The sequence below is a fragment of the Myotis lucifugus genome, unplaced genomic scaffold (assembly GCF_000147115.1).
Source record: "Myotis lucifugus unplaced genomic scaffold, Myoluc2.0 scaffold_574, whole genome shotgun sequence".
Lineage (NCBI taxonomy): Eukaryota > Metazoa > Chordata > Mammalia > Chiroptera > Vespertilionidae > Myotis > Myotis lucifugus.
This window is the reverse complement of record NW_005871622.1, coordinates 260,756-287,197: the sequence shown is the minus strand read 5'-3', so window position 1 is coordinate 287,197 and position 26,442 is coordinate 260,756. Positions and strand designations below refer to the sequence as shown.

Below are 26,442 nucleotides of genomic sequence, written 5' to 3'. Positions count from 1 at the left end.
CAGCTGCCCCCAAACCTCAGCCACGTCGACCTGACCCTGGGCCCAGAACGGTCCCCGTTGGAGGTGGCTGTGGCCTTTGGGTGTGGGGACAGGTCTTTTCTCAGAAAACTCCTATAAATACGTTGCGGCCCAAGGGTAACCTGTCACCACAGTCCCACAAGTCGGACGCACTCGCGTAGAGAAGAGGCCAGATGCTCCAGCCGATGGCGATGGGGCGGAGGGAAGGGTCTGGCTGGGACTCCTGGGGGGTGAACAGGACCCCGAGGCCTGGGCGGGGGTAGGGGGGAGTCTGAGCCAAATTTGTGCAGTGACGCCATGAACTGGCCCCTTTGTAAGGCAGCTCTGCTGGGGGAGCCTGAGGTGGGGGGTTGAAGGAGCTTCTCGGGGTTCTCTGTAGATTGAATCCACCCAGAGCCCGAGAGGTGGGTGGGCGAGTATCAGGGACGGACTGTGGCTTTGCTGAGGGAGGCGCCCCTGCTTTTCCAACAGAAGGACACACCCCAGAACCAGGGCCATAGGGCATCCCTGGGACAGTCAGGATGTTCACCTCGTCATGTGCTTACTCTCAGAGGGACAGGGGGTGGTGTTACAGCAACCCTGGCTCCTGCAGCGCGGCAGGTTCAGCAAGAGAAGGCGCATCGGCTGATGGTGGGAGGACGTCGTCGTTAAATGCAAGGTTTACAAGGTTCCCCTCGGCCTGTCCTGGGTCCAGGCCTGTGCCTGGTGCTGGGAGACACTGGGGCCAGCAGACAAGCTGTCACCTTAGATGTTTGATCGTTGGTTTTAAATCCTCTTTGGGAGTAAACATGCCCTAAAGCAGAAACAATGAGCAGATGAGAAGTAAAACACTGCAGACGCGTCCAAGGACCTGGACCAGAACAAAGCGCATTAAATAGTTGTGCAGCCTCATGGTGCTTCCAGGAGTGAGAACAGGGCTGCCAGCGCTGGGGTGGTGGGGGCTTGGCGGTCTTCAGTGGCCGCTGGATTGAGACGAGGGGGAGGTGCCAGGTTGAGCAACTCACAGTTTAAGCTGCGGCTGCGGCTGGCTGGCTGGCGGGAAGCCTGTGTCTTTGTTTCCCTCTCTGGAGTGTAGCTGCACCTCCCCAGCTCCCTGGCCGGCCCCTGAGGCCCTGGGGCCAGCGTGGGTGTTGCCCGCGTATTCCGGCCAGAGCTGCCTGCCCTGAGCCGGGTTCCTCTTGCTCTGTTCAGGGCAGAAACAGCAGACAGAGCCGTCTTCATCAGCTTCTCAAGAAAAACAACCAGCCCGGCCAGCAGGGCTCAGTGGCTGAGCCTCAACCTGTGAACCAGGAGGTCGCGGTTCCATTCCCGGTCGGGGCACAGGCCCGGGTGCGGCTCCATCCCCGGTCAGGGCACAGGCCCGGGTGCGGCTCCATCCCCGGTCAGGGCACAGGCCCGGGTGCGGCTCCATCCCCGGTCAGGGCACAGGCCCGGGTGCGGGCTCCATTCCCGGTCAGGGCACAGGCCCGGGTGCGGGCTCCATTCCCGGTCGGGGCATAGGCCCGGGGTGCGGGCTCCAGTCCCGGTCGGGGCACGGGCCCGGGGTGTGGGCTCCAGTCCCGGTCGGGGCACGGGCCCGGGGTGTGGGCTCCATCCCCAGTCGGGGCACGGGCCCTGGGTGTGGGCTCCATCCCCGGTGTGGGGCGTGCAGGAGGCAGTGATCCATGACTCTCTCCCATCGATGTTTCTCTCTCTCTCCCTCTCCCTTCCTCTCTGAGATCAATAAAAATATATATTCTTAAAAACCCAAACAACAGAACCAGCAGGATGTGTGTGTGTGTATGTGTGTGAGTGTATATGTGTGTAAGTATATGTGTGAGTGTGTGTATATGTGTGTATGCATGTGTATGTGTGAGTGTGTGTGCGTGTGAGTGCGTGTGTGTATGTGTGTATGCATGTGTGTGTGAGTGCATGTGTGTGTGCATGTGAGTGTGTGTGTGTATGTGCATGTGTATGTGTGTGTGCATACAGAGAGTTATTTTAAGGAATTAGCTCACATGATCGTGGGGGCTGGCAAGTCCAAAATCCGCAGGGCAGGCCTGCGGCCAGCGAGACAGGGAAGCAGTAATGTTGCCGCTTGAGTCCCAAGGTGATTTGGAGGAAAAATTCCTTCTTCCTTTGGGACCTCAATCTTTTCTCCTAATGCTGTCCCCTGATTGGATGAGGCCCACCCACACAGTGGAGGGCAATCTGCATTTCCCAAGCTCTGCTTCACGACCAGCCATCTTGCAGGATGTGAAATTAACTACAAAAACCAAACCCAGGAGGGTTTGCTGAGCGCTCACATCAGACAGGCCTCGCCCAGCTCTTCACGTGTGATCCGATTGAATGCTGGCAACAGTCGTGTCCCGCGGACACTGGTCTTACCCCCGCACAGAAGGGAAGCAGAGGCTCTGGGCATTTGGCCACATTGCAGGTTCCAGTCTAACAGGAGGCGGAGCTGGACTGGCACTGGGTCTCCCGGGCCCCACCCCGTGGGTTACCCAGGTCCTGCCCCTGCTGGGGTCTGACTGGCGTCTCTCCCGCAGCCTGCCAGTGCTCCGCCCTCGGCTCCTACCCGACACCCTGCAGCCCAGTGACAGGCCAGTGCGCGTGCCGCCCGGGGATCGCAGGACGGCGCTGTGACCGGTGTCTCTCGGGCGCCCCTGACTTCCCCCACTGCTCAGGTAAGGGGGCGCCAGAACCGTGGGGGGCCCTGTGCTGCCACTCACAGAGCAGCCTGCTGCCCCACAGACCCTCACGGCTCACAGCTGCGTGAGACCCACATCTGCCTGCTTCCTCCCCGATTCAGGTCCATTGAAAATGCCTGCAGTTTCAGACTTGCATTCTCTAAGGACTCAAAAACGGGTTTAATCCTAAAATTTTAAAAAATCCCGTGTGTTATAAATTTGTGTTTATTTTTTTTATTTTTGTTAATCCTCACCTGAGGATATTTTTCCATTGCTTTTTAGAGAGAGTGGAAGAGAGGGGGAGAGAAACATCAATTGGTTGCCTCCAGCACGCACCCCAACCAAGCCTGTAACCAAGGTACATGCCCTTGACTGGAATCGAACCTGGGACCCTTCAGTCGGCAAGCCAGCGCTCTATCCACTGAGCCACACTGTCCAGGCTAAATGTGTGTTTCTTGATTCGCATGTAAACTCCCTGGGTGGTGAAGATGGCCCTGAGCCAGGCCCAGTCTCTCCCCCTCCCAGGCATCCGAGCCTCTCTTGGATCCCCCAGGGGTGTCCAGCAGGTCCCCTGTGGGCAGCTGAGCGGGGCCTTCGCTGGGGTTCTGCCTGCTCCAGCCTCGGGGGACCGTGTCATCACACCTCAGCACAGGTGTGAGGGGCAGGGACGGGGGCTGGACCAGAGCTTCTGTGGTTTGGAAAGAGTGAGACGGAGGAAAAGTCGTCATGAGTTGGTGCTCATCCTCGATGGACGCGAGGGAGAGTCTGCGTGCTCCGTGGCCGTAAGATGCCTGCGGAATCTCGGTGCTCCGGGTGCCGCAGCCTCCAGGGCAGGTGGCTCCGACCGAGGCTTCAGGGACCCTCTCTCTGTGGAAGAGAGGTGTTTGTGAAAGGCCGAAAGGCCGAGTCAGACTTCCCAGGGAGGGCGTGGTTCTCACCCGCCCGAGGGGCTCAGGGGCTGAGCGTCGACCTATGAACCAGGAGGTCATGGTTCAATTCCTGGTCAGGGCACAGGCCCGGGTTGTGGGCTCCATCCCCAGTGTGGGTCGTGCAGGAGGCAGCCGATCCATGGTTCTCTCTCATCATTGATGTTCCTGTCCCTCTCCCATCCTCTCTGAATTCAATACAAACGTATTTTTAACAAGAGAGAAGGTGGTGTTCTCAGGCCCTCGGCTCCTGATGGTGCTTGGAGCCTCACATTCTGAGCCATCGAAGATAGGGCCACGGCTCCAACTGGACCCAGAGCCTCGCTCACCAGAACCCTCGGGCACCAGGGTTTTTGTGGATGGAAATTGTAGCCGCCATTGGCAGGCATGGCTTGCCTCAGAGAAGGCCTGAAGGGCCTGTGTGCCAGGCTGTCTGGGGCTGGCCGCTCACCTCCACAGGGTCCGGGGGGAAGGGGGTTGTGGGAAGTGCTGAGGCAGCGGGCAGTGGGGCTGGGCAGTGTGGGCAGGAGCCAACAAGGAGAACCACAAGGGCGGGAAGACTGTTGACCTTACAGAGGAAGGCGAGGGAGCCTGGAGAGAAAAGGAGATGGAGATGGAGATGGAGAGATAGATGATAGATAGATAGATGATAGATCGATGGTAGATGATAGATTGATGATAGATCGATGATAGGTCAATGATAGGGAATATCATTAAGGAAGAAGCTGAAACAGAATAAGAGGAGACAAAAAAGGCAAAAAAAATATATCTAAGGAACAGCTTGTAAGAAAACAAAATGCTATGGATTTAATTAAACTGTTAGACAAGCACAGCTCAGAGCGGCTCACCCAGTCCTCCATCCTAAAGCTGTACAAGAGTAACACTGAGATTGCACGGTCCCTACTTCCTGGAGCGGTTGTAGTGGCTTGTGGTCCTGCATTGACTAAGGCATCAAAACAAGATAATTCTAGAAACACTGTAGGACACACGAGGGACCAGGGACTGTGACATTTAGGGACCTGAGTCTTGGTTAACAAAAAAATGTACTTACAAATTCTGCAACTTTGTAATTGGACAGTTAAAAAAATCCCTTGGTACAATATCGCCCTCTTCTGGGAAATCCTAAAGATGCTCAAAATTCTAGTGTCGCTCCCCCCAGTCTCCTGCATCTTCAGTTAGAAGTGAACTTTTATACATTTTGGATATTAACCCCTTATCAGATATACCATTGGCGAATATCTCCTCCCCTTCAGTAGGTTGTCTTTTCATATTGTTGATGGTTGTCTTTGCTGTGCAAAAACTTTTAGTTTGATGAAGTCCCATTTATTTATTTTTTTCCTTTTGTTTCTCTCAACTGAGGAGATATGTCAGAAAAAAATATTGCTAAGAGAAATATCTGAGATTTTACTGCCTATGTTTTCTTCTAGGGTTTTATGGTTTCGAGTCTTCCACTTAAGTCTTTTGTTCATTTTGAACTTACTCTTGTATATAGTATAAGTTGGTCTAGTTTCATTGTATTTTTTTGCATGTATCCATCTGTCCAATTTCCCCAGCACCATTAATTGAATAGACTGTCTTTACCCCATTGTATGTTCTTGCCTCCTTTATCAAATATTAATTGACCATAGAGGTGTGGTTTATTTTTGGGCTCTTTATTCTGTTCATTGATTTCTATGTCTGCTTTTATGCCAATTCTGTGGCCTTGAAGTATAGTTTGATATCATGTAGCTGGATGCCTTCAGCTTCGTTCTCCTTTATCATGATTGTGGTGACTGTGCGGAGTCTTCTGTGCCCTATGTCCATTGCAGTGTGACTTACAATAGCCAAGATATGGAAGCAATCCTAATGCCCATCAATAGACAAGTGGTAAAAAGCTGTGGTGCAGATATACCATGGAATGAGAAGAATGAAGTCTTAACCATTTGCAACAGTGTGGGATTCCATTTCATGCTTAGATTAAAGCCAGGGCAGGACTCAAAACCACGAAGCGGAAAGTGGCTGAGTGGAGTGACTATTCTTAAATAGAGTGCTGACAATAGGGCCATGTCAGCAATGACCTGGACACTCGACTCATTTAATAATCCCCTGATGCTGCACTTTGTCTTGGAGCCGTCACAGACCGGCCATTTCTCCTCGGAGGTGGGGGTGTGGATCTGGCTGTTCCTCGGATTCCGGCGAGCGGTCCAGCCCTAGGGTTCGGCCATGCAAGCTGACTCCTGTGAAGCATGCTGGGAAGTGACCCCGTGCAGGGGCCGGTATGGCGCGGTCCCAGCGCTGGGGGCTGCCCGTGGGTCCCCTTGGCCCAAGGACGCTGTCTTGTCTCCACAGAATGCCGGTGCCACGTGGCGGGGACGGTGAGCGGAATTGGAGAGTGTGGGCAGGTAACGTGAGCCGATTTACATGGGACGCCAGCAGCAATTTGTGGGGTTTCTGTGGGCGGGTGTCATATTAGCACCTCTGTAATTGTACTGCGTGCAGTCATCTTTTTGGACGTTTTTATTTTTTAAAATATAGTTTTATTAATTTCAGAGAGGGAGAGAGAGATGGAAACATCATTGATGAGAGAGAATCACTGATCGGCTGCCTCCTGTCCACCCCACACTGGGGATCGAGCCCACAACCCAGACCTGCGCCCTGACCGGGAATCAAACTGTGACCTCCTGGTTCATAGGTCGATGCCTCTCCGGCCGGACCTTTTTGGACATTTTTAGATCCTGACGCACGGCTTCGTATGACACACGAGGCCTCGCGGGCTGAAGCCTTGAGCACAGTGAATTCTGTCCCCTTCACCCGTATTGTCATCCGCTCCTTGTTCTGCAGCGCGACGGGGACTGTCACTGCAAGCCCCACGTCGGGGGCGATTCCTGCGACACGTGTGACGACGGATATTTCGCTCTGGAGAAGGGCAGTTACTTCGGGTGTCAAGGTAAAGACGCCCGGGCCCTGAGTGAAGTGCGGGTGCTGATGGGCAGACGTCAGGGCAATCTCTCCTCCGAGTTCCTCGTCCTCCTGCAGGGTCTCCGGGGGTTCGGGCTCAAAACTCCTGTCCAGGGACTTGGGCCAACCTTTCCGTTGAGACTGGTGATAACTGCACGTGAGGTCGCTTCAGCTCCTCTGCTGCCAGCACACTCGGGGTTAATGATAACACACACGATTGGGCCCTGGCCGGTGTGGCTCAGTGGACAGAGCGTCAGCCTGTGGACTGAGGGTCCTGGGTTAATTCCCAGTCAGGGCACATGCCCGGGTTGTGGGCTCGATCCCCAGTGTAGGGCGTGCAGGAGGCAGCCGATCCATGATTCTCTCTCATCATGGATGTTTCTATCTCTCTCTATCTCTCTCCCTTCCTCTCTGAAATCAATACAAATATAATTTAAAAATAAAAGAAAAGACATAATTGGGATGAGGGAGTCACTGTAAATAACATCGAGGGTTAGTCGTTTTAAAGATATATTTTGCATGATCAAAAACACCCACACTGGATTTTTTAGAGATGATATTGTTTTATTTATTTATTTATTTAAAATGCATCTTTATTGTGGAAAGTATCACAGATGTCCCCTCTTTTCCTCCATTACCCCCCCCACCCCCCGCCTTCGCCACTCTGCTGTCTGTGTCCCTGGGCCGTGCATATGTGCATAGGAGTCCCGGTTAACCTCCCCCACGCCGCCCGCCCTCTGACACCCACAGTCTGCTCTGTGCTTCCATGCCTCTGGGTCTCTTTGTTCACCGGGTCACTCTGTTAGCGTCCACACGCGTGAGGTCATGTGACACTTGTCTTTCTCTGACTGGCTTATTCACTCAGCAAGGATGCTCTCCGGTCCCTCCAGGCGACTCTGAGGGTTTCATTGCTTCAAACAATAAAGCTGTGGGAGGGGTTGTCCCTAACCCTCCTCTTGCCTCTGCCACAGCCTCTCCGTTAGCAGAGCTGCTTATGGTAGCACTGAGCTGCTGAATCGCTTTCAGCTCCAGGCTACCGCCCCCTAGTGGGCAGTGGGGGTCGTACCATCTCAGTTTGGGGGTTCCTACATATTTCAAACACCTGCCACACACTAGAGAGGCCGGGCAGAGCGGAGGGCCCTGGCGTACGGCTTCCCTCCTAGAAGCAGGGAGGCGTCCCCGAGGAGATGCTCTGAGGGGTGACCCGCTGTGTCCTGACTTTCAGGGTGTCGGTGTGACGTGGGTGGGGCCGTCACCCCCGTGTGCAGCGGGCCCGCCGGGGTGTGTGTGTGCCGGGAACACATCGTGGGGAAGGCGTGCCAGCGGTGAGTCTCGGAGCTGCTCCCGAGAAGGGCCTTCACACCCGCTCGTGCTGCCAGCTTGTGTCGGGGTGTCACCGTGTGCGTTTGAAGAACTGGAGTCGTGGAACTTCGTGTCGGGATAGTTTTGATCCCTTTCTGTGGCGCCATTATTGGACTCTGGAAAGGAATCATTAATAGGCGTGAAGCTTAAGAGAAAACGAGGCATAGAAAGGTCATTCTAGTGATCGTACGTGAGTGTATGTATGTGATTGTAAACCCAGCACGTTCACTACTGTATCTGAGGTCTTAGTAACGGTTCCCGACACAGCGATGTTAATATTTGTGTGAAGAGTGACTACGAGTTTGTGAGTGAATGAATGAATGAATGAATGAATGAATGGATTTAGAGTAAGTAACCTGATTTGACTTTGCTGAGCAGTGGGTGCCCTTTGAGGACGTTTTGAAGATGCTACCACCATGTGCTGTGCTCAGAGTGCCCTCACCTGACTGCTGGGAGGGCGTGGGCGTGGGTGTGTCGTGTGGGTGTTCACATGAGTGAAAGCAGGCACTGGGAGAGAAAGCTCGGCGCCCCGTCTGTCCTGTGCAACGCGCCCTGTCGGGTGGTGGGGGTGCTGGGCGGCAGCTGTTGGGACCAACGGGTAGTCAGATGGTCCGTGAGCCCAGCCTGCTCCTCCGTGTCTGCTTTTGTCTGTGACAGACCTGAGGACAACCACTACTTCGCAGACTTGCATCACATGAAGTACGAGCTCGAAGACGGCACCACCCCCAGCGGGAGGGACCTGCGCTTCGGGTTTGACCCCCTGGAGTTCCCCGGGTTCAGCTGGAGAGGATACGCCCAGATGACCCCCCTCCAGGTGCGTGGCCCGACCTCACCCAGAGGTGAGCTCTCCCCAAAGCCGACTCCAGGATCGTTTTCCTCCTGGAAAATAAGAACGAGTGTCCTGGGCTCGGGGTGGGGCTGGGTTTTAGCTGGTAAACACATGTATCAGTTCCACAGTTTCTTGTTAGTTTACTTTGGTCACCAAATCAGAAAAGGAGGGGATTAAAGAAAAGGTGCTTCTCTCTGGAGACGTTTTATAGGGAATTTCCCAAACAAGATTAGGCTGTATTTAACAGGAGACATTTTTTCTTAAGCCAGTTGTGGAAGATAAACACAAGTTGACTTAAATGATTCCAATAAAGCTTATGTTGCTAATTTCTTATTTAATTTTCACTTTTTAAAACTCCGAATTACTATACAAATAGAAGCTAAGGTACGTGAGGCGTTTCCGTCCACGCTACTTCATTTTCCTTCCCCACGTTCCTCCTTCCCTCCTGTCTCCTCCGCTGTGGCCCTTCCCCCCCCCCCCCCCCCGGCTCTGTGTTGGAACGAAGGAGTTCACACTTCACCCGTAGACGTAACATTTATAATGAAAACGTTGCGTGTGGTTGCTGAGTGTGTTTGTTCTCAGCATTTCTCTTCGAGGTGGGTCTCCTCACGCTGTGTGTCTCGGGGAGAAACTCAGAATGAAAGAGGCAAACTGATGGCCGTGGCGACCAGCCCGTGTCCCTGGCGGACCCAGCACCAGCCGGTCCCTCATTCAGCCCTTAGACAAGCCTGACCGTCAGCCACGGGGACTGACACGGCTCTGTCTGGCCAGGGCCCCGTCCAGCGGCCTTTCCCAGACGGTCCCAGGACCTAGGACGCCTCACTGTTGGCTCCTCCCGTTTCTTTACTTCCGATCACTTTGTGACTCAGGAGAAAGCGGGCATTCCCCTGAGTCATAACAGGATGTGAGTGACTGAGCCGCAGGTGTGACGTGTTCACACCAAGGAATGGCTTTCTAGTGGTGAACTCTCGGGAGTGTCTTCATCCGAGGAAGGGGGTGGTGCTCAAATCCCCACTGACGTTCCTCTGCTCCGAATCCCTGTTCGCATCATTATTTTCCAACCTGCAACCTTATTAAAGGTGAAGCAGTCAGATTGAGAGGGTGAGCTGGAGTGCCTCCGTGGGTCACGCAGCTCCGGCTCCCAGAACAGGGATTCCACCCGGACGTTTATGTCACAGATTTCTCGCTCCACCACTGCCCCTTCAAAGATGATTAAAAAATCAAAGGAACCACTGATTTGGAAATGTCCAAGTTCCTTTCTTTCTTTTTTAAAATATATTTTTATTGATTTCAGAGAGGAAGGGAGAGGGAGAGAGAGAGAGAAACACCAATGATGAGAATCATTGATCGGCTACCTCCTGCACGCTCCACACTGGGGATCAAGCCCGCAACCCGGGCATGTGCCCTGACCGGGAATCGAACTGTGACCTCCTGGTTCATAGGTTCATGCTCAACCACTGAGCCAGGCTTTATTATTAGTATCATTGTTATTTATCTTGTCGAAAGTATTACAGATGTCCCCATTTTTCCTCCGTTGACCCCCTCGACCCCACTCTCGTCCCCTCCCCAGGCCTTCTCCGCGAGATTGTCTGTCACTGGGCTATGCACATTCATGTAAATTCATTGGCTAATCCCTTTCCACCCCACCCCCCTTCCCTCTGAGGTTCCACACTCTGTTCTCTGTGTCTATTTTGTTCATTCACATATGAGTGTGATCATGTGGTACTTGCCTTTCTCTGACTGGCTTATCTCACTCAGCATCATGCTCTCCAGGCCCCTCCATGCCATCTCACGGGTACGAGATCCTGCCTTTTCACAGCTGCGTGGTGTTCCATGTGTACATGTCCCACAGCTTTTTCACAGCTGCCGAGTATCACGCGCCTTCCTTGGGCCACAGCTGAATTGGATCATGCAGTCTGTGGATCAGACGTAAAATAGCCTGGTCTTTCCTTCCCCTCGCGGGCTCAGGGGCACTTCCTCTGTGTGAGCACCAGGGCTTGTGGGTGTTGGGACGCCCCGCCCACATCACCTGAAGGCCCGCGTTCTCCTTGGATGGGGCCTGAGAGTGTTTCCTGTGACTCACTAAGCACAGTTTAGTTACGTCCAGCCTTCACCTCCCGTGTGTGGGGTCTGTAGCTTTCCTGAGCCGCCCTCGGTTTCTGCGACCATTTGCGATGTTGTATATGTGAGTGGGCCCTGGAGGGGTCTCTCCGGGGGGTTTCATCGCACCCTGTCCTTCACTTCTCCCAGCTGCGTGGCTGCGCGCCTCTGTGGCTTCCTAACCAGTCCCCCCACGCTCTCTGCCTGTCGCTTACCGAGGTCAGAGGACCCGAGGGCGTGCCTCTCACGGCTCTTCCTCGTGAGTGACTTCAGTTCCTCACCAGGCTGCGCATTCCCACCTTCCTCAGGGGTGCAGGCGCTTGCTGAGTGGGTGTGACATGTGTAGGTGCACATGCATGTATGCGCACTGTGTGTGAATGTGTGTGAACTACGTGTGGATGTGTGCACACATGTGTGAGTGTGTGTACACAGCATGTTAATGTGTATGTGTATATGGCATGTTTGTGTGTGCACGGCATGTTAATGTGTCTGTGTACATGGCATGTTCGTGTGTGTACATGGCATGCTCATGTGTCTTGGGGTACATGGCATGTTCATGTGTGTGCGCATGACATGTTCATGTGTCTGTGTGTACACGGCATGTTCATGTGTCTCTGTGTACATGGCATGTTTGTGTGTCTCTATGTACATGGCATACTCATGTGTCTGTGTGTACATGGCATGTTCGTGTGTGTACACCAGGAGCCGGTGTGAAGCGTGGATGAAGCCGCTGTTTGGCCAGCGTCCCGTCTACACTGTGTGGCCTCGGTGTCTTTCAGAACGAGGTGAGGGTCCTGCTGAACGTGGGGCGGTCGAGCGGCTCTCAGTTCCGTGTTGTTCTGCGATGTGTGAACCCTGGAGCGGAGGCGGTAGCCGGCCTTGTGACTCTTCATCCGTCCGGGGCGGAGGCAGGTGGGTACATTTTCAGGACCCTTTTTGGTTAAGAAACGATGGACCAGGGAAACGTTTTCTCCTCTGTAGACATGCCCGCCTGGCGCTAGCCTGAGCCTGACAATGCACGCGGCACCCTGCCCCTGCGCCTGCGCCTGCCCTTGCCCCTGCCCTTGCCCCTGCCCTTGCCCTTGCCCCTGCTCCTGCCCCTGCTCCTGCCCCTGCCCCTGCTCCTGCCCCTGCCCCTGCTCCTGCCCCTGCCCCTGTTCATTCCTAAGCATCCTGCTTATTGCACTTTGCTGTTACATTGATCATTAGCTGCCATTTACAAACCCATGTAGCAACCTGTGTGTCTGGCTGAACGCCGGGCTCTGATGTCACCACAGGCAAAGCTAGTTTATAACTTGCTCACGGGAAAGTGTGTGTCGCCTTGCGGTGCTGATTGGCTACCCCCCCCCCCCCCCCAGAAACAGTCCCCTTGCATCAGCCAAACCAACCGGTTCCCGGAGCGTGGGGTGAGCACAGGAAGCTAAGACAGTGTGTGAGCAGGAAGCTGGGGCTCCGGGAGGAGTGGGGACCTCAGTCAGGGGGGCCGGTGTTGGGGTCCAGCCCCAGCAGGTCCAGGGGTTCTCAAAGGTGTGGACGGAGTCGGTGAAGAAGGAATGACACAGAGGCAGCGTTCAGTTGATCAGCATAGCCAGGTTCTCCAGCCAGGTTCGGTCTTTATTCTCCTGTTACATCTGTATTTATACCAGTTGATTTTAATCCTATCCATTCTATTCCAAAGGTTAGGGCGTTTGTTATCTCCATTCCAAGGTCACTACTCTATTGTTCTGTTAAACTACAAGGAAATAACTGGAGGAGATTATCCTAAGTAAAGATTATGTAGTTTAAGTGTGGTTGTTCGTAGTTAAAGTGATAAATTACCTGCCTGGCACTTAGTTAAGGGGTTTTATTCCCTTCCTTAGTCCTGTTAATCCCTAACTCCAGGGAAAAATCCCCACCTGGGGAAACAACCTTTCTCAGAGAGGTGACCTTGGTTAAAACACATAGCACTAAGAAGGGGAACAAACATATTAAGAACAGTATGCCATATATGCCAGGTCCCTTGAAACATATGCTGTGCAGATGTTTCTCACCTGCAGCGACTATGTCAAGCAGCAAGGACGGACCGGCTTCCAGCAGGCTGGGAGACAGCACTGGGAGTGCGGACCTCCCTGGGATCTGTTCTGCAAAGGTCAGGGCTCCTGTCAGACCTGCACACAGACTCCAGGCGGCAGGAGGGCCAGACAGGGACACATAATGGTGCCAGTGGGCCCTGATGCAGAGAGAAGGCTAAGCCCGGCCGGCGTGGCTCCGTGGTTGAGTGTGGACCTATGGACCAGGAGGTCACAGTTCAACGCCCCGTCAGGGCACATGCCCGGGTTGCGGGCTCGCTCCCCAGTGTGGGGCAGCCAGGATAAGCCCTAAAACATGACTTGCCTATCAGTTTACCAGCACAACCCCAAAGGGTGTGCACAGACTCCATTGCTAGGAGATACAAGCGCAGGGAGTCGGTCAGTCACTACGATGGCCCTATTTTCATTTTCCTTTACGTGATGCTGGTGACACTGAGTGTTTGTTGTGTTGACCTGTTTTCTTTTTCCTTGTGGATTGTAATTACGTTTCTTTTGACAATTAAAAACGGGCCAAGAACCTTTCTAAGCAACTTACCTGTGTTAATATACTCCTTCTTTCACAAATTAAAAAGGGACTCACAATCCCAGCATAGATCGCCACTGCTGACGTCTGTTCAAGGTCTTTCTAGGCTGTTCTTACACATTCATTCATGCAATTAAAGAAGCAAGGTCTGCACGTAGGATCCGTCGTCTACCCTACACGTTTGCGGATGGAAACCGAAGGTGGAAAACTGATGGGCTGCCAGAGCGATGCCCGAGCGACCGTGTTTCTCTCTGGCAGATGCTGCTCAGAGCAGAGGGGTCGTCTTCCTGCCCAACACGGAGCCAGCCTTCATCTCCGTCCCCGGAAGCGGTCTGGCCGACGCGTTCTCACTGGCACCGGGGATGTGGGTGGCCTGCATCAAGGCAGAGGGGGTCCTCCTGGTGAGCAGTCGTTCTTTTCTTTTTTATATGTTTTTATTGGTTTCAGAGAGGAGAGAATCATGGATCGGCTGCCTCCTGCATGCCCCCCAGTGGGGATCGAGCCTGCAACCCGGGCATGTGCCCTGACCGGGAACAGAACCATGGCCTCCTGGTTCATAGGTCAACACTCAACCACTGAGCCACGCTGGCCGGGCTGGCTGGTTCCCTTTTAGACACCAATGGTGACCTTTGCCCTCACATGATGCAATGACATAGGAGCCAACGTAAGGTACCTCCTATCATCTTACAGCCGACTTCTCACAGACAAAGCATTTACCGAATTATAACGCGTCAGGATTTGAAGTTTTCTAAATAAATGCAAAACCTTAATGAACATGTGTCCCAGCCTTTCAAAAGGGGAGATATCTGTAATGCTGTCAACAATAAAAAGTTTATTTAAAAAATTAAAAACAACAAGAGACGGTAAAATGTCCCCTGGATCGGAAGCTGATGAGGTTTGCCCTGCGGCTCTTTCCACCAGCGCTCATGGCCCCACGGGAGCGACTTTGGGGGTGCTGGCGAGTCTGGCAGACGCAGCAGCCCGTGGGAGAGGTCAGCTAGTAGCTTCACCGAGTGGTTAAGTCAGCTGTGTGTCGGCTCTTTTATTTCTAAAGCAGGGCCACCAGCAACGGGCGTGATTGCTGTTGGTCTTCATTTCCTAGGACTACCTGGTGCTGCTCCCCAGGGACTACTACGCGGCCCCCTCGCTGCAGCTGCCCGTCACGGAGCCCTGTGCACTCGCGGGCCCTCCCCACGAGAAGTTAGTGTCTCGGGTCCTGAGTCGGGGGGCTTGCTGCAGGGTGTGCGGTGGCCGCAGGTCCCATCTGCAGCCGGAAGCTCTGACCATTACTTTACGGGTGGTTTTTCTCTCTGGAGCAGGCGACCCTCTTCCACGTTAAGAATCACAGAGCACTTTGTACCCCGTAGCTGGTGCTTAAGGGCGGCTCGCACCCTGTAGCTTGTGCATGCCCCAGTAACGCCCAAAGTCATGCACCTGTGAGGGGAGGAGCTTAAAATAGAAAGTGGGTCATTCCTCCATGGCTCCCGCATGGGAATGCCCTCCCGGTGCCCTCCTGGTGCCTATAGTGGGCGCTGTGGTGCTGGAGGAAGGATGGGTGCCTGGATGGATGGGTGTCTGGGTGCGCGGGATGCTCTGTGCTGGGTCTCCGTTGTAACTGCGCATCTTGTCGTCGCAGCTGCCTGCTTTACCAGCAGTTGCCACTGGCCCACTTCCCCTGCTCCCTGGGTTGTGAGGCCACACACTTCCTGCTGGATGGACAGCCAAGACCCGTGGCCCTGAGGCAGCCCAGCCCCGCTCACCCCGTCATGGCAGACCTCGGCGGCCGAGAGGTGGGCAGCCTTTCGTTTGCTGTCAAAGCTATTACTACCCCCCGCTACCCCTCCCCCCCCCCGCCCCACCGCCCTGTGTCTGCTGAAAACCCCCTGCCCCAGTGCTCCCCAGGTTCGGGGACCTGGAAGGACGCCTCGCAGGCTCAGTGGCAGTGCGTGCGCCAAGTTCTCTGCTGCGGCTGGGGCTGCCGCGCACCCAGTGGGGTGTAGGGTGTGTGCATCGCTTTAGATGGTTTGCATCCATATAATTTAACTTTTCTTTTCTAACTAACATCAGTTAAAAGCCTCCAGGCCCACTTCCATTCCTCTTACCTCCCACTGGGAAATTTCTTCCCACTTCAAGCTGTGGAGTGTCTCTTACCTTGAGACACAGGCGAAGAGATGAGTAGAAAGCGTAGAAGCCCCTGCATGCAGGCTTGCAGATTTAGGAAATAAAAGTACCAGGTGCCCATAAACCTGAACGGAAGGGAATCGATGGTGCCATGCTGTTCATTGGGTTTCCTCTCTAACTGAGCAGCCCGCCCTGCAGGCCCCCGTGCCTGGCAGTGATGCCATGGAAACCAATTTCCATGGTCTGCGCAGCCCTGTTTCTCGGCTGCCTTGTAAGCACACCCGGCTCATCTCCCCGTCCGCTTGGCCCTCTGACAGGTGGAACTGCACCTGCCGCTGTGGGTCCCGTGGGCCGGCCGCTACGTGGTCGTGGTCGAGTATTCCACGGAGGCAGAGCAGATGTCTGTGGCCGACGTGCATGTGGGGAGCCCGGGGCCGGGCCTGGCTGGCCAGGTGACCATCTACAGCTGCCAGCACAGGTATCAGGCCTGCCCGGGGGTTCCTCTAGCGGGGCCGGCGGGAGGTCAGCTGAGGGACTTTGGTTTTCATCGGGATGGAAAGTGGTTCCTTTGTGAGGCTGCTCTTGGCTGCGTGATCGGACGTCACCTCGCAGCGTGGGGCCGGCAGGCTGCTCGTCGGCAGTGCCTGGAAAACGCCGCAGTTTCTTGAAAAGCTGTTGTACTTTCCATGTTGATGTTGGCGCAGGTTCCCAGGAAGCGACATAACCTCTATATTGTCCTCGCTGGCGCCCCCTGTGTGCCCAGGGAAGTGCTCATAGAGAGCAGGGTGTGGCGCTGGGAAAGGCGTCCATCTCGCCTGCCCTCCCAGTGCCCTTCAGAGGTGGAGGTCATGCATGTTCGATGATCGTCGGGAGGAAAATGACGGGACAAAGGATTTTAATGTTTCGCCCTGATGTTCCACTTTCCAAGAGCTCTGACCAGGATTTACTAACAGCTGTTTCCTTCCAGCTGGTTTGGCTCAGTGGATAGAGCATCGGCCTGCAGAACAAGGGTTCCGGGTTTGATTCCGCTCAAGGGCACATGCCCTGGTTGCAGGCTCCTCCCCGGCCCGGGCCCTGGTTGGGGCTCACACAGGAGGCAACCAATCCATGTGGTTCTCCCACATCGATGCTTCTCTCTGTCTCTCCCTCTCTCTCCCATTCTCCCTAAAAATCAATGGAAACACATCCTCGGGTGAGGATTAAAAAAAAAAGGTTGTTTCCTTGGCGTAACATTTCAGAACAAACAGAGGCAGCTGAGCAGAGCTGGCTGCACATGAAGAGCCAGTGCCAGGGGTTCCCCAGGACGCTCACCGAGGCCCTGGGAGTCGGAGGCAGCAGGTGGGAGCGGCACGGACCACCCAGCTCAGGGCCGAGCCTGGAACCTTCTGCTGCCTCTGCTTCCCTGTTGCCTTTGTCCAACCCGGGATGCCCTGGGAGCTGGACGCGCTCCCTGTTTCGCAAGTGAAAGAACTTGTGGAAAGAATTGCTTTGAGCAGCTTCGGGTGGAAACTTTTATGAGACTTGATGAGAGGTCATTGAGTTCACATCACATTCTCAGCCAGCCTCGCAAATAAGCAATGAAGGCTTCCTCCTTTTAAAAATCTTTAAAAAAAATCCAGTCCACCCCTTTCTCTGGGCTGATGACTTAAAAAACAAAGAATATAAATAATCACATTTGGATTTGTAATAGGGGCACCAGATGGGCAAAGAAAGTCCCCCGGAATGTTCTTCCGTGATCGGAAAACAGTTTCCTCTCCAGGTGATGTCAGCAACCACTGGAATGTACACTCCCGGTGGGTGGGTCACCCCAGGAATCCCAGTGACTGGGCCATAGGGCCTGGGGCCAGGCTCCTTCATGCCCTGTCTGTCCCGCCCGCCCTCCAGCTCAGCGCTCCCTCCAGGCACAGGGCCGGTCCCTCCCCCACAGGACACAGAGTAGGGATGGCCAAGAGCCACAGGCAGCTTCCCGAAGGCCTGGCAGCTCTGAGTCACTCCGGACGAGGCTGCGACTACCCAGACCCAGCAGAGGAGTGAGTTCAAAGCCCAGGAAGAAAGGGCGCCTCCCGGGGTTCCCTAGCACCGACTCATGGCCTCTGTCTGGACGACACGTTGGGGGAAGAGCCGTGAGACCCTCTACAGGTGCTTCTGGCCATGGACAGGCCAGTACCCGCGTGCCCACCCGCAGGCCCCCGGTCAGGGCCCAACAGTGTTGCATGGACTGGGAGTCCCTGTTGCTGTGTTCGGCCACTCCCGGAGGCTCATGGTATTGATTCTCTGGCTAAAATAGTTCCCTTCTCTGCTTGCCTGCTACGTGGCCAATGAACTGGCTACATATACCACCGTCCAAAGAGGTGCGATTGGACAACATTTAACCCATAAATACTATTTCAAATGTCAGCCCTTCAGCATTGCAGCATCTCCTGCTGAGGTCGGGACCCTTGCCAGCCTCACTCCAGCGACTTCCATGTCGTTAACAAGATCCCAGCAGGAGAGCAGGGGTTCTGGTGGGGGCGCCATTTTTCAAAATAGAGCTGTGATGAATCTGCTAAAAGAGGCGGTCACTCACAATTCAACCAATCCAGGTATTTCTGTTAGTCTAGTCTTGGAAAGATAAGGCTAAATCTAAGCCTAAGCAGATGACTGAATATATTTACTTCCAGAATTCTGCTGGAATCCAAGAAGAAGGCATTTAGTGGACACGCACGCACACCACCCACACGCACACCTCCACGCACGCGACCCACACGCACGCGACCCACACGCACACACACCTCCACGCACGCGACCCACACACACACCTCCACGCAGGCGACCCCCACGCATACGACCCCCACGCACACCTCCATGCACGTGAACAGAAAGGAAGAGAGAATGACTGTTCATTGAGTTGCTAAATATGCCACAAACTGTGTTGATCCTTTATACACCATCTCATTTTAGCCCTCACCCCAAAAGTCATTGCATAAATTATTTCAAATACAGGGTTGGGCAAACGTAGGTTTACCATTGTGAGTACGCAAAACACAGACTTTATGCTTGTGTTACTGTTTATTGTATCATTTTCTGCATGAGTAACTAAGCCTACTTTTGCCCCACCCTGTGTTTCCCAGAGATGGTCATTGTTTCAGGGTGTCACTCGTTCCAAATTATATTCGCAGATAGAAAAGTTGCTGCAGAGCCCGGCCCGTGGCTCAGTGGTGGAGCGTCAACCTATGAACCAAGAGATCATGGTTCAACTCCCAGTCAGGCCACAAGCATGGGTTGTGGGCTCGATCCCCAGTGTGGGGCAGGCAGGAGGCAGCCTCTCACTGATGTTTCTCTCTCTTTTCCTCTCTGAAAGCAATAAAAATATATTTAAAAAAGAAGAAGGAAATTTGCTAGAGTCTGAAGTCAGAAGCATTCCTCAAAAAACACTTCCGTTATGGGTTCCACCATTTCAATGTATTCTTGGTTCAAAACTGTGACCCTTTATTTATTTATTTATTTATTTATTTGTTTGTTTGTTAAATTTCTAATTCTCACCGAGGATTTTTTTCCATTGGCTTTTGAGAGAAAAAGTAAAGAGAAGGAGGAGAAGGGAGAGAGAGGGAGAGGGAGAGGGAGAAAGAGAGAGAGGGGGAGAGAGAGAGAGAGAGAGAGACATCAATGTGAGAGAGACCCCTGGGTTGGTTGCCTCCTGCGTGCACCCTGACTGGAGTAGGGGATCACATCGCACCCGAGGTACGTGCCTGTGACTGGAATGGAACCTGGACCTTGGGCCCACAGGCTAACTGTAACCACTGGGCCAAACTGGCCAGGGCAAAACCGGACCTTTTCAGTGTTCCTGGACTTGGCCTGATGGGACGGAGGGAAGGCGCTGGTAGAAATGGGGCAGGAGGAGGAGCCGCCTGGGCTTCCAGAGGCTCTGGGTGCCTCAGGGCATTGGGCACACCTCCACGCTCCCTCAGGCCGTGGGAGGTGGTGGCGGGGCCAGTGGGCAGCACCATGGCCACCAGTACGAGGACATGGGCGACTCTTGCAGAGGCTGTGCCTTAAAAGCAGATAGTACTGGCCCTGGGCTGTCGTCTGTCCCCTGGAGAAGGTGAGCAGGGCGTTCAGCCTGAGGGGCAGCTTAGCCGTGGGGAGGCCCTTCCCAGCTGGGCTGCATCCTTCACGCTCAGCTCAGTGCAGGGAAGTTCTCGGCTGGCCACCAGGCCATTGACAGCAGAGCCCGAAGAGCCACCAGCCACCCGCAGGGAGGCGCCCAGGGAGGGGCCAGGGGGTCGGCTGAGCCAACTGTCTCCTCCTGCAGCGTCCTGTGCCGGAGCGCCCTGACCGACAGCCGGGGCCGCCTGGCCACCTACGAGCTGCTTGCTGACACGGACGTCTGGCTCAGAGTCCGCAGCGCCCGGCTCCTCCTGGTATGTATGCCCGTGGGGCTTATTTCATTGTGTGTGTGTGTGTGTGTGTGTGTGTGTGTGTGTGTGTGTGTGTGAGAGAATCCTCCTTTTCCATTGATTTTCAGAGCGAGTGTGAGAGAGACACATCAGTTGGTTGCCTCCTGCATGCACCCAGACCAGGGCCAGGAATCTAGCCTGCAACCGAGGTACGCGCCCTTGACCAGAATCGAACCCAGGACCCTTTAGTCTGTGGGCTGACGCTTTACCCACTGAGCCACACCAGCTAGGGCCCCATTGGGTTTTAGAAGCATTTGGTTGATATCTATGCTCTTAAAAATAAGCTTATTAAAAATGTGGCTGGTTTTTTTTTGACATCTATAACATTAGCCCTGTGAAGAATGGCCAGTTGTATGATGTTTATTCTTCCATCTAGAAATCTGTCTGGCCTTTCCTTTGTTTGAGCCATTTTTAGAACACTCGGTCAAGTTTGATCATCACATATGAGCACATCTCACAAAACCCCATTTCATTAATGTGTACTCATTGTTACTGTTGTGAATGAGATGACGCTTGTACCATTTCCTCGCTTATTAGTATCGCTGGTGTGGAGGAACGCGTTAGTGACTGTGTCTATTCTTTCTCATTTTACTGTTTTATTACGTCTATTGGCATCTTGGCAAATTCCTTCAGAGTTTCAAAGGTTGGAATCATCTGGTATTTCCCCCAGACCAGTGGTCGGCAAACTCATTAGTCAGCAGAGCCAAATATCAACAGTACAGCGATTGAAATTTCTTTTGAGAGCCAAATTTTTTAAACTTAAACTATATAGATAGGTACATTATTAACTTAATTAGGGTGCTCCTAAGGCTTAGGAAGAGCCACACTCAAGGGGCCAAAGAGCCGCATGTGGCTCGAGAGCCGCAGTTTGCCGACCACGGCCCCAGGTGATTGCTACTCTATTTCACAAAGAGCATGACTCCGTTAACTTGAGTGTAATATTAAGACTGACAATGGCAGCGTTGCAGGTTAAATGTACGCATGTCCACCTGTCAGTAGCACACCTGACAAACAGAGGCAGTGAGGCCCGCGCTGGGAGGGAGCGGCCAGATTTACATGAAGGTCTCAGGGGACGTAGAGTCCGAAGTGTGAAGCACTTCCTGGGGCTGCTGACATCCAGCGCGCACACCCGGGAGCCCGCGGCCGCGCCCCCCTCCTGCGTTTTCAAGATGCCTGCTCGGCCGTAGTAAAGCCTTGGCGCTTTCTCTAAAGAAGCACCTGGGATTCAGTTTTTAAAAATTACTCTAAAGTATATAATCACTTAAGACCTTCTTTTTAAAATTACAAATCTCTTTTTAAGCGTAACAATCCAATTGACTCTTAACCTCTTCATCTTTGGAAGTTGGGATGGGGCTGAATCTTTTTTTAATCCTTGCCAGAGGATATGTTTATTAACGTTTTTAGGGAGAGAGAGAGAGAAACATCAATGTGAGAGAGAAACATCAATCGATTGCCTCCTGTACGTACCCCTACGAGGATCCAACCCTCAACCTATGTATGTGCTCTGACCCGGAATCAAACCTGTGACCTTTTTGGTGATGGGACGATGCTCCAACTGACTGAGCCGCTGGCCGGGGCTGTATCTTCCTTTTGACACATACGTTTGCCCTTTTGAAATAGTCCAGTGTCCTGCCTGAGAATATAAGCTCCTGAGGGCAGGGGTGTTGTCTGTCTTGCAGGATCCCCCAGTCTCAGTGCCTCACATGTAGCAGATGTTCAATAAAAATCGTTGCTACTGAACAGCTTTATGATCAAGCTGGCAATACAGTGTTGATCTAAGCTGGAGTATGTTGGTAAGTTAAAAACTGAGTTTTTTGTGACTCAAAACTAGCTCTGGAGACAGTTCCTTCAGCGAAAGCCCCCTGTGCCGAGGTCTGAGTCATCCTCTGTGAAGAAGGGTTGTTTGCAGCAGGAGCGGCCCTCGCTGGGCGCTGGCGTAGCAGGCTCCTGGATGCCCACCACGCCCCCCGCCTCTCGACACGACCTTGTCCCTTTATATGATTGTTCCAGGGCACGTTCGTTCCTGACCTTGAGCAAGCCCAGAAAGGATTAGTTGCACATGATGCTGTAGGAGTCCCATTGTGCACCTTTTACTACTTTAAAGTAACAACGATAATTTCTCTGGATGAATTCTTTACCCAAAGGCTTTTTTATTATTTTTATTCTTTAAAATATATTTCTATTGATTTCAGAGAGGAAGGGAGAGGGAGAGAGAATCATTGATTGGCTGCCTCCTGTGCGCCCCCTACTGGGGATCAAGCCCACAACCCGGGCATGTGCCCTGACCAGGAACCGAACGGTGGCTGCCTGGGTCACAGAGCCATGGCGCCTGGGCCCTAATAGCCTTTTTAAAGCCTGCACTTGACCTTGCCATGGTTTTGCTGGTAACTGCAACGTTACCTCTTTGCACTGTGTTTGCCCGACAGCATCAGATTTGTATCATTCCCATCGAAGAATTCTCAACGGAATATTTGAAACCTCAAGTGAGATGCATCGCCAGTTATGGGCCATTTGCGAACCAAAGGTAACGCGCTTTCTCCCTGTGTGTGCTCCCTGTGTCCCTGTGTGTGCTCCCTCTGTCCCTGTGTGTGCTTCCTCTCTCCCTGTGTGTGCTCCCTCTCTCCCTGTGTGTGCTTCCTCTCTCCCTGTGTGTGCTCCCTCTGTCCCTGTGTGTGCTTCCTCTCTCCCTGTGTATGCTCCCTCTGTCCCTGTGTGTGCTCCCTCTGTTCCTGTGTGTGCTCCCTCTGTCCCTGTGTGTGCCCCTGTGTCCCTGTGTGTGCTCCCTGTGTCCCTGTGTGTGCTTCCTCTCTCCCTGTGTGTGCTCCCTGTGTCCCTGTGTGTGCTCCCTGTGTCCCTGTGTGTGCTTCCTCTCTCCCTGTGTGTGCTCCCTGTGTCCCTGTGTGTGCTTCCTCTCTCCCTGTGTGTGCTCCCTCTGTCCCTGTGTGTGCCCCTGTGTCCCTGTGTGTGCTCCCTGTGTCCCTGTGTGTGCTCCCTCTGTCCCTGTGTGTGCTCCCTGTGTCCCTGTGTGTGCTCAGCGTGATACTGTCGTGCCTGTAAGGTTGCGACTTCCTGCTGCAGAAGTGCCCGCAGGTCAAGGTGGTGAGTGTGACAGACGGACAACCAGCTAGCTCACTGACCGCAGGAGTCTGTGCAGAGCCCTGTAAGAGCAGGAGGCCGAGCCAGTGGCCGGGGCAATGAGCCCAGCCCCATGGCCGGTACCTGAGTTCTGTTCTGAACCCTGCGGACTCACTCTGTCCTAATCCTTCAATCCTGTGTCTGAGGATCTTCACTTAAAAAGCCATGAAAGCAGTGACCCGCCTCACCACAGTGTTATGAGGTTTGCTAACCACAGCTTATGGGGTTTTGGCAGAGTTGTTTTGATGTAGATTCAAACATAATTTATAGACAGTCATGCAAGCTGTGCCACGGCAGGACTGGAGCCGGGCGGTGAGATCTGGCTGTGCCTAGGGGGTGACTGGGGTAGTTCTCTGGGCTCCACAGTTTTATGTCACCTTGGCGGGTAGAGGTGAATAATGTTCGCTGCGTTGATCTCACTTAACAGTTTCCATCTCGAAGGGAAGTGTCAGTGAGTGTCTGTCGGTTACTCTCCCTCAGCATGAAGCTTTGTCTTTCTGTTTTGGCTCATTGTTTTGATTCGGCGGCTGGAGTGCCCTGTGGTCCCCACAGCTTATGCTGAGTCTGTATCTTCACCAACGGGCAGTTCTCCTTTGGGGTTCTCTTCAATACGAGATTTAAAATACCCTCTTTTTCAGGGCCACGTGCCTCTCCGTGTCCCCCGAAACTCCTCCAGCAGCACTGATTTTGGATGCTCCACCCGGGGGGCCTCCCCCTCTCCCGCCCCAGGATCCTTCTCCTTCCACTGATGTGGTTACTGGCATCACCGTGGAGGCACCGCAGGTAGGACCCCTCCTCTCCCAAGTGTGTTGTTTCGAAGCCAGTGGTTCTCAAAGTGTGTGGCCCTGACCCAGCGGCATCCGTGCTACCTGGGAACGTGATAGAAATGCAGATTCGGCCGGCGTGGCTCAGTGGCTGAGTGTTGACCTATGAACCAGGAGGTCACAGTTCCATTCCTGGTCAGGGCACATGCCCGGGTTGTGGGCTGGATTCCCAGTGAGGGCTGTGCAGGAGGCAGCCGATCCATGATTCTCTCTCATCATAGATGTTTCTTTCTCTCTCTCCCTTCCTCTCTGAATCAATTAAAATATTTTTTTTAAAAAAGAAAGAAATGCAGATTCATAAGCCCCATCTCAGAGCTACGGACTTCGAGTCTCTGGAAGGATCTGTGTTTTCACAACCCTCCCCAGGAGTTCAGATGCCCCTGCAGTTGGAGGGCCTCTGATCTCAGCTGTGGAGGTTCCAGGCGCGAGGCGTCAGATGGATCCTGTCCATGCCACCCCTCCGATCTCTCTGTCCCTCCTGCTTCTCTGCCTGAGGCAGTGAGCAAGTTCATGCCCATCTTGTGGTACCTCATATTTTCGCGGTTCTTTGCTGTCTGACACTGTCAGGCTTATTATGTCCCCCACGCTGGAATGCAAGCACTTCTAGGACAGTGACGGCGGCTGACAGCGTTCTTGTATCACCAGCTGCACAAGCACAATTTGCAGGAAGGATATTCTCGGTAAACACGTCTTGGTTAGTCTTCTCGAGCAGCCGTTTCCCACCTGCTCATCTCATGGCACACAACTAACCGCTCAAATCCCGCGGCACACCAGAAGATACAGTCTGACAAAGATGGGTGTAATTTTGGTTGATTTACAAAAAAATAATAGTAGTAGTAATTATCTACCCTCTTTGCTCCAAAGTGACTTTTTAAAAAAATCAGGTGCCTATACTTGTATAATAAGGATTTCTGGTTCCAAGAATTAACCAATCAAATGCAACCTTATTATGCAATGTGAGCAATAAGATGCAGTTCTATTATTTGACTTACACTGTGTTTATGGTTCAAGACAGGGCAGTCACACCAGACACTATTGTTGTGTTGGCTATTGTTGTTTTTTTAATGTTCTTAGTGACTTTTTTTTTTTTTGAGAGAGAGAAGAAGGGAGAGGGCGAGAGAGAGAAACATCAATGGTGAGAGAGAATCACTGATCGGCGGCCTCCTGCACGCCCCACACTGGGGATCGAGCCTGCAACCCAGGTATGTGTCCTGACTGGGAACGGAACCCGGGACCTCCTGGTTCCTAGGTCGATGCTCAACCACTGAGCCATGCTGGCTCCTCATGACCTGGTTGTTACCATAGTGACTGAACGCTGAGAACGTTCTGTGCAGCCGTTTGACAAGCATGCTGTGCATCCTGTTGGCGGGCATTAAGACCTGAAACTGTCAGTCAGTTATATGTTCCACTTTGGCAAAAGCTGCCACACAGTTTCCCAACGTGACCACCAAATCCCCCCCCCCCATCGAGGTGGCACCTCCGCAGGCCAGCTGCTCTCGGCTGACGCAGGTGAAGCGGCAGCAGCGTCCCAGTGGAGGCGTTCACTTCCCTTGGCAAACCCCTGCTCGCTTTGGTTTTAACCTGGAACTTCCTGCGATTCTGATTGCTCATCGCTCTGCAGCTCGAGGAGTTTGTTTTTCTCCTTTTCCTCCTAGAGCCAAGTGACCCTGAGAGGACGCGTGCCACGCCCCGGCCGCTACATCATCGTCATCCACTTCTCCCAGCCAGCACACCCGGCGTTCCCCGCGGAGGTGTCTGTGGACGGAGGGCGGCGCTGGCCAGGTGAGCGGCAGGAGCTCCGGCTGCTGCCCCTGGTCTCCCAGGGCCTTGCAGGGCGTGACAGGACCCCTCTCTGCCCAGGTGTCTTCCGTGCCTCCTTCTGTCCCCATGTGCTGGGCTGCCAGGACCAGGCCATCGCCGGAGACCAGGCTGAGTTTGCCGTCTGGGAGCCGGAGGTGGCTGTGACTGTGAAGGTTCCGGAAGGAAAGTCCTTAGTGCTGGTGCGTGTGTGTGTCCCCAGCGCCATCTCCGCATGACGTCCATCCTGTGGGTCTGTGTGTTTGGCTCATGACGACCATTCCTCCAAGGAATTGAGGTCATGGATATACATTTTAATATATTTTTATTGATTTCAGAGAGGAGGGGAGAGAGAGGGAGACAGAAGCATCAATGATGAGAGAGAATCATGGATCTGCTGCCTCCTGCACGCTCCCTACTGGGGATCCAGCCCACAACCCGGGCATGTGCCCTGACCAGGAATTGAACATGACCTCCTGATTCATAGGTCAACGCTCAACCACTGAGCCACGCCGGCCAGACATGAAGTCATATTTATAGGAAAATGTTTAAATCTTACAGCTACCTGTTAACAACAAAAAAGTGTGTGATAATTAAAATCGAGGGAAACTGGAATAACAGAGGACAAATATGAAGAAAATATGCCCGAGCGAGCTCTGCCGAGCCTCGTGCTCCGCCAGCCCCCCCTCTCCCTCC

At 53.5% G+C, this 26,442-nt stretch overlaps 1 protein-coding gene across 1 annotated transcript in view; it reads left to right on the top strand.

Moving 5' to 3' along the window:
• The window catches only part of LOC106694687 (laminin subunit alpha-3-like), a 97,406-nt gene that overhangs the window by 51,569 nt on the left and 19,395 nt on the right, over window positions 1–26,442 (top strand). The window contains 16 exon segments of the mRNA XM_023745727.1: window positions 2,547–2,684; window positions 5,942–5,994; window positions 6,434–6,539; window positions 7,776–7,875; window positions 8,570–8,726; window positions 11,621–11,753; window positions 13,692–13,834; window positions 14,536–14,633; window positions 15,070–15,223; window positions 15,872–16,032; window positions 19,846–19,954; window positions 22,417–22,514; window positions 23,764–23,908; window positions 24,231–24,293; window positions 25,605–25,731; window positions 25,810–25,949. Coding sequence (XP_023601495.1) covers window positions 2,547–2,684; window positions 5,942–5,994; window positions 6,434–6,539; window positions 7,776–7,875; window positions 8,570–8,726; window positions 11,621–11,753; window positions 13,692–13,834; window positions 14,536–14,633; window positions 15,070–15,223; window positions 15,872–16,032; window positions 19,846–19,954; window positions 22,417–22,514; window positions 23,764–23,908; window positions 24,231–24,293; window positions 25,605–25,731; window positions 25,810–25,949 — 1,925 coding nt within the window.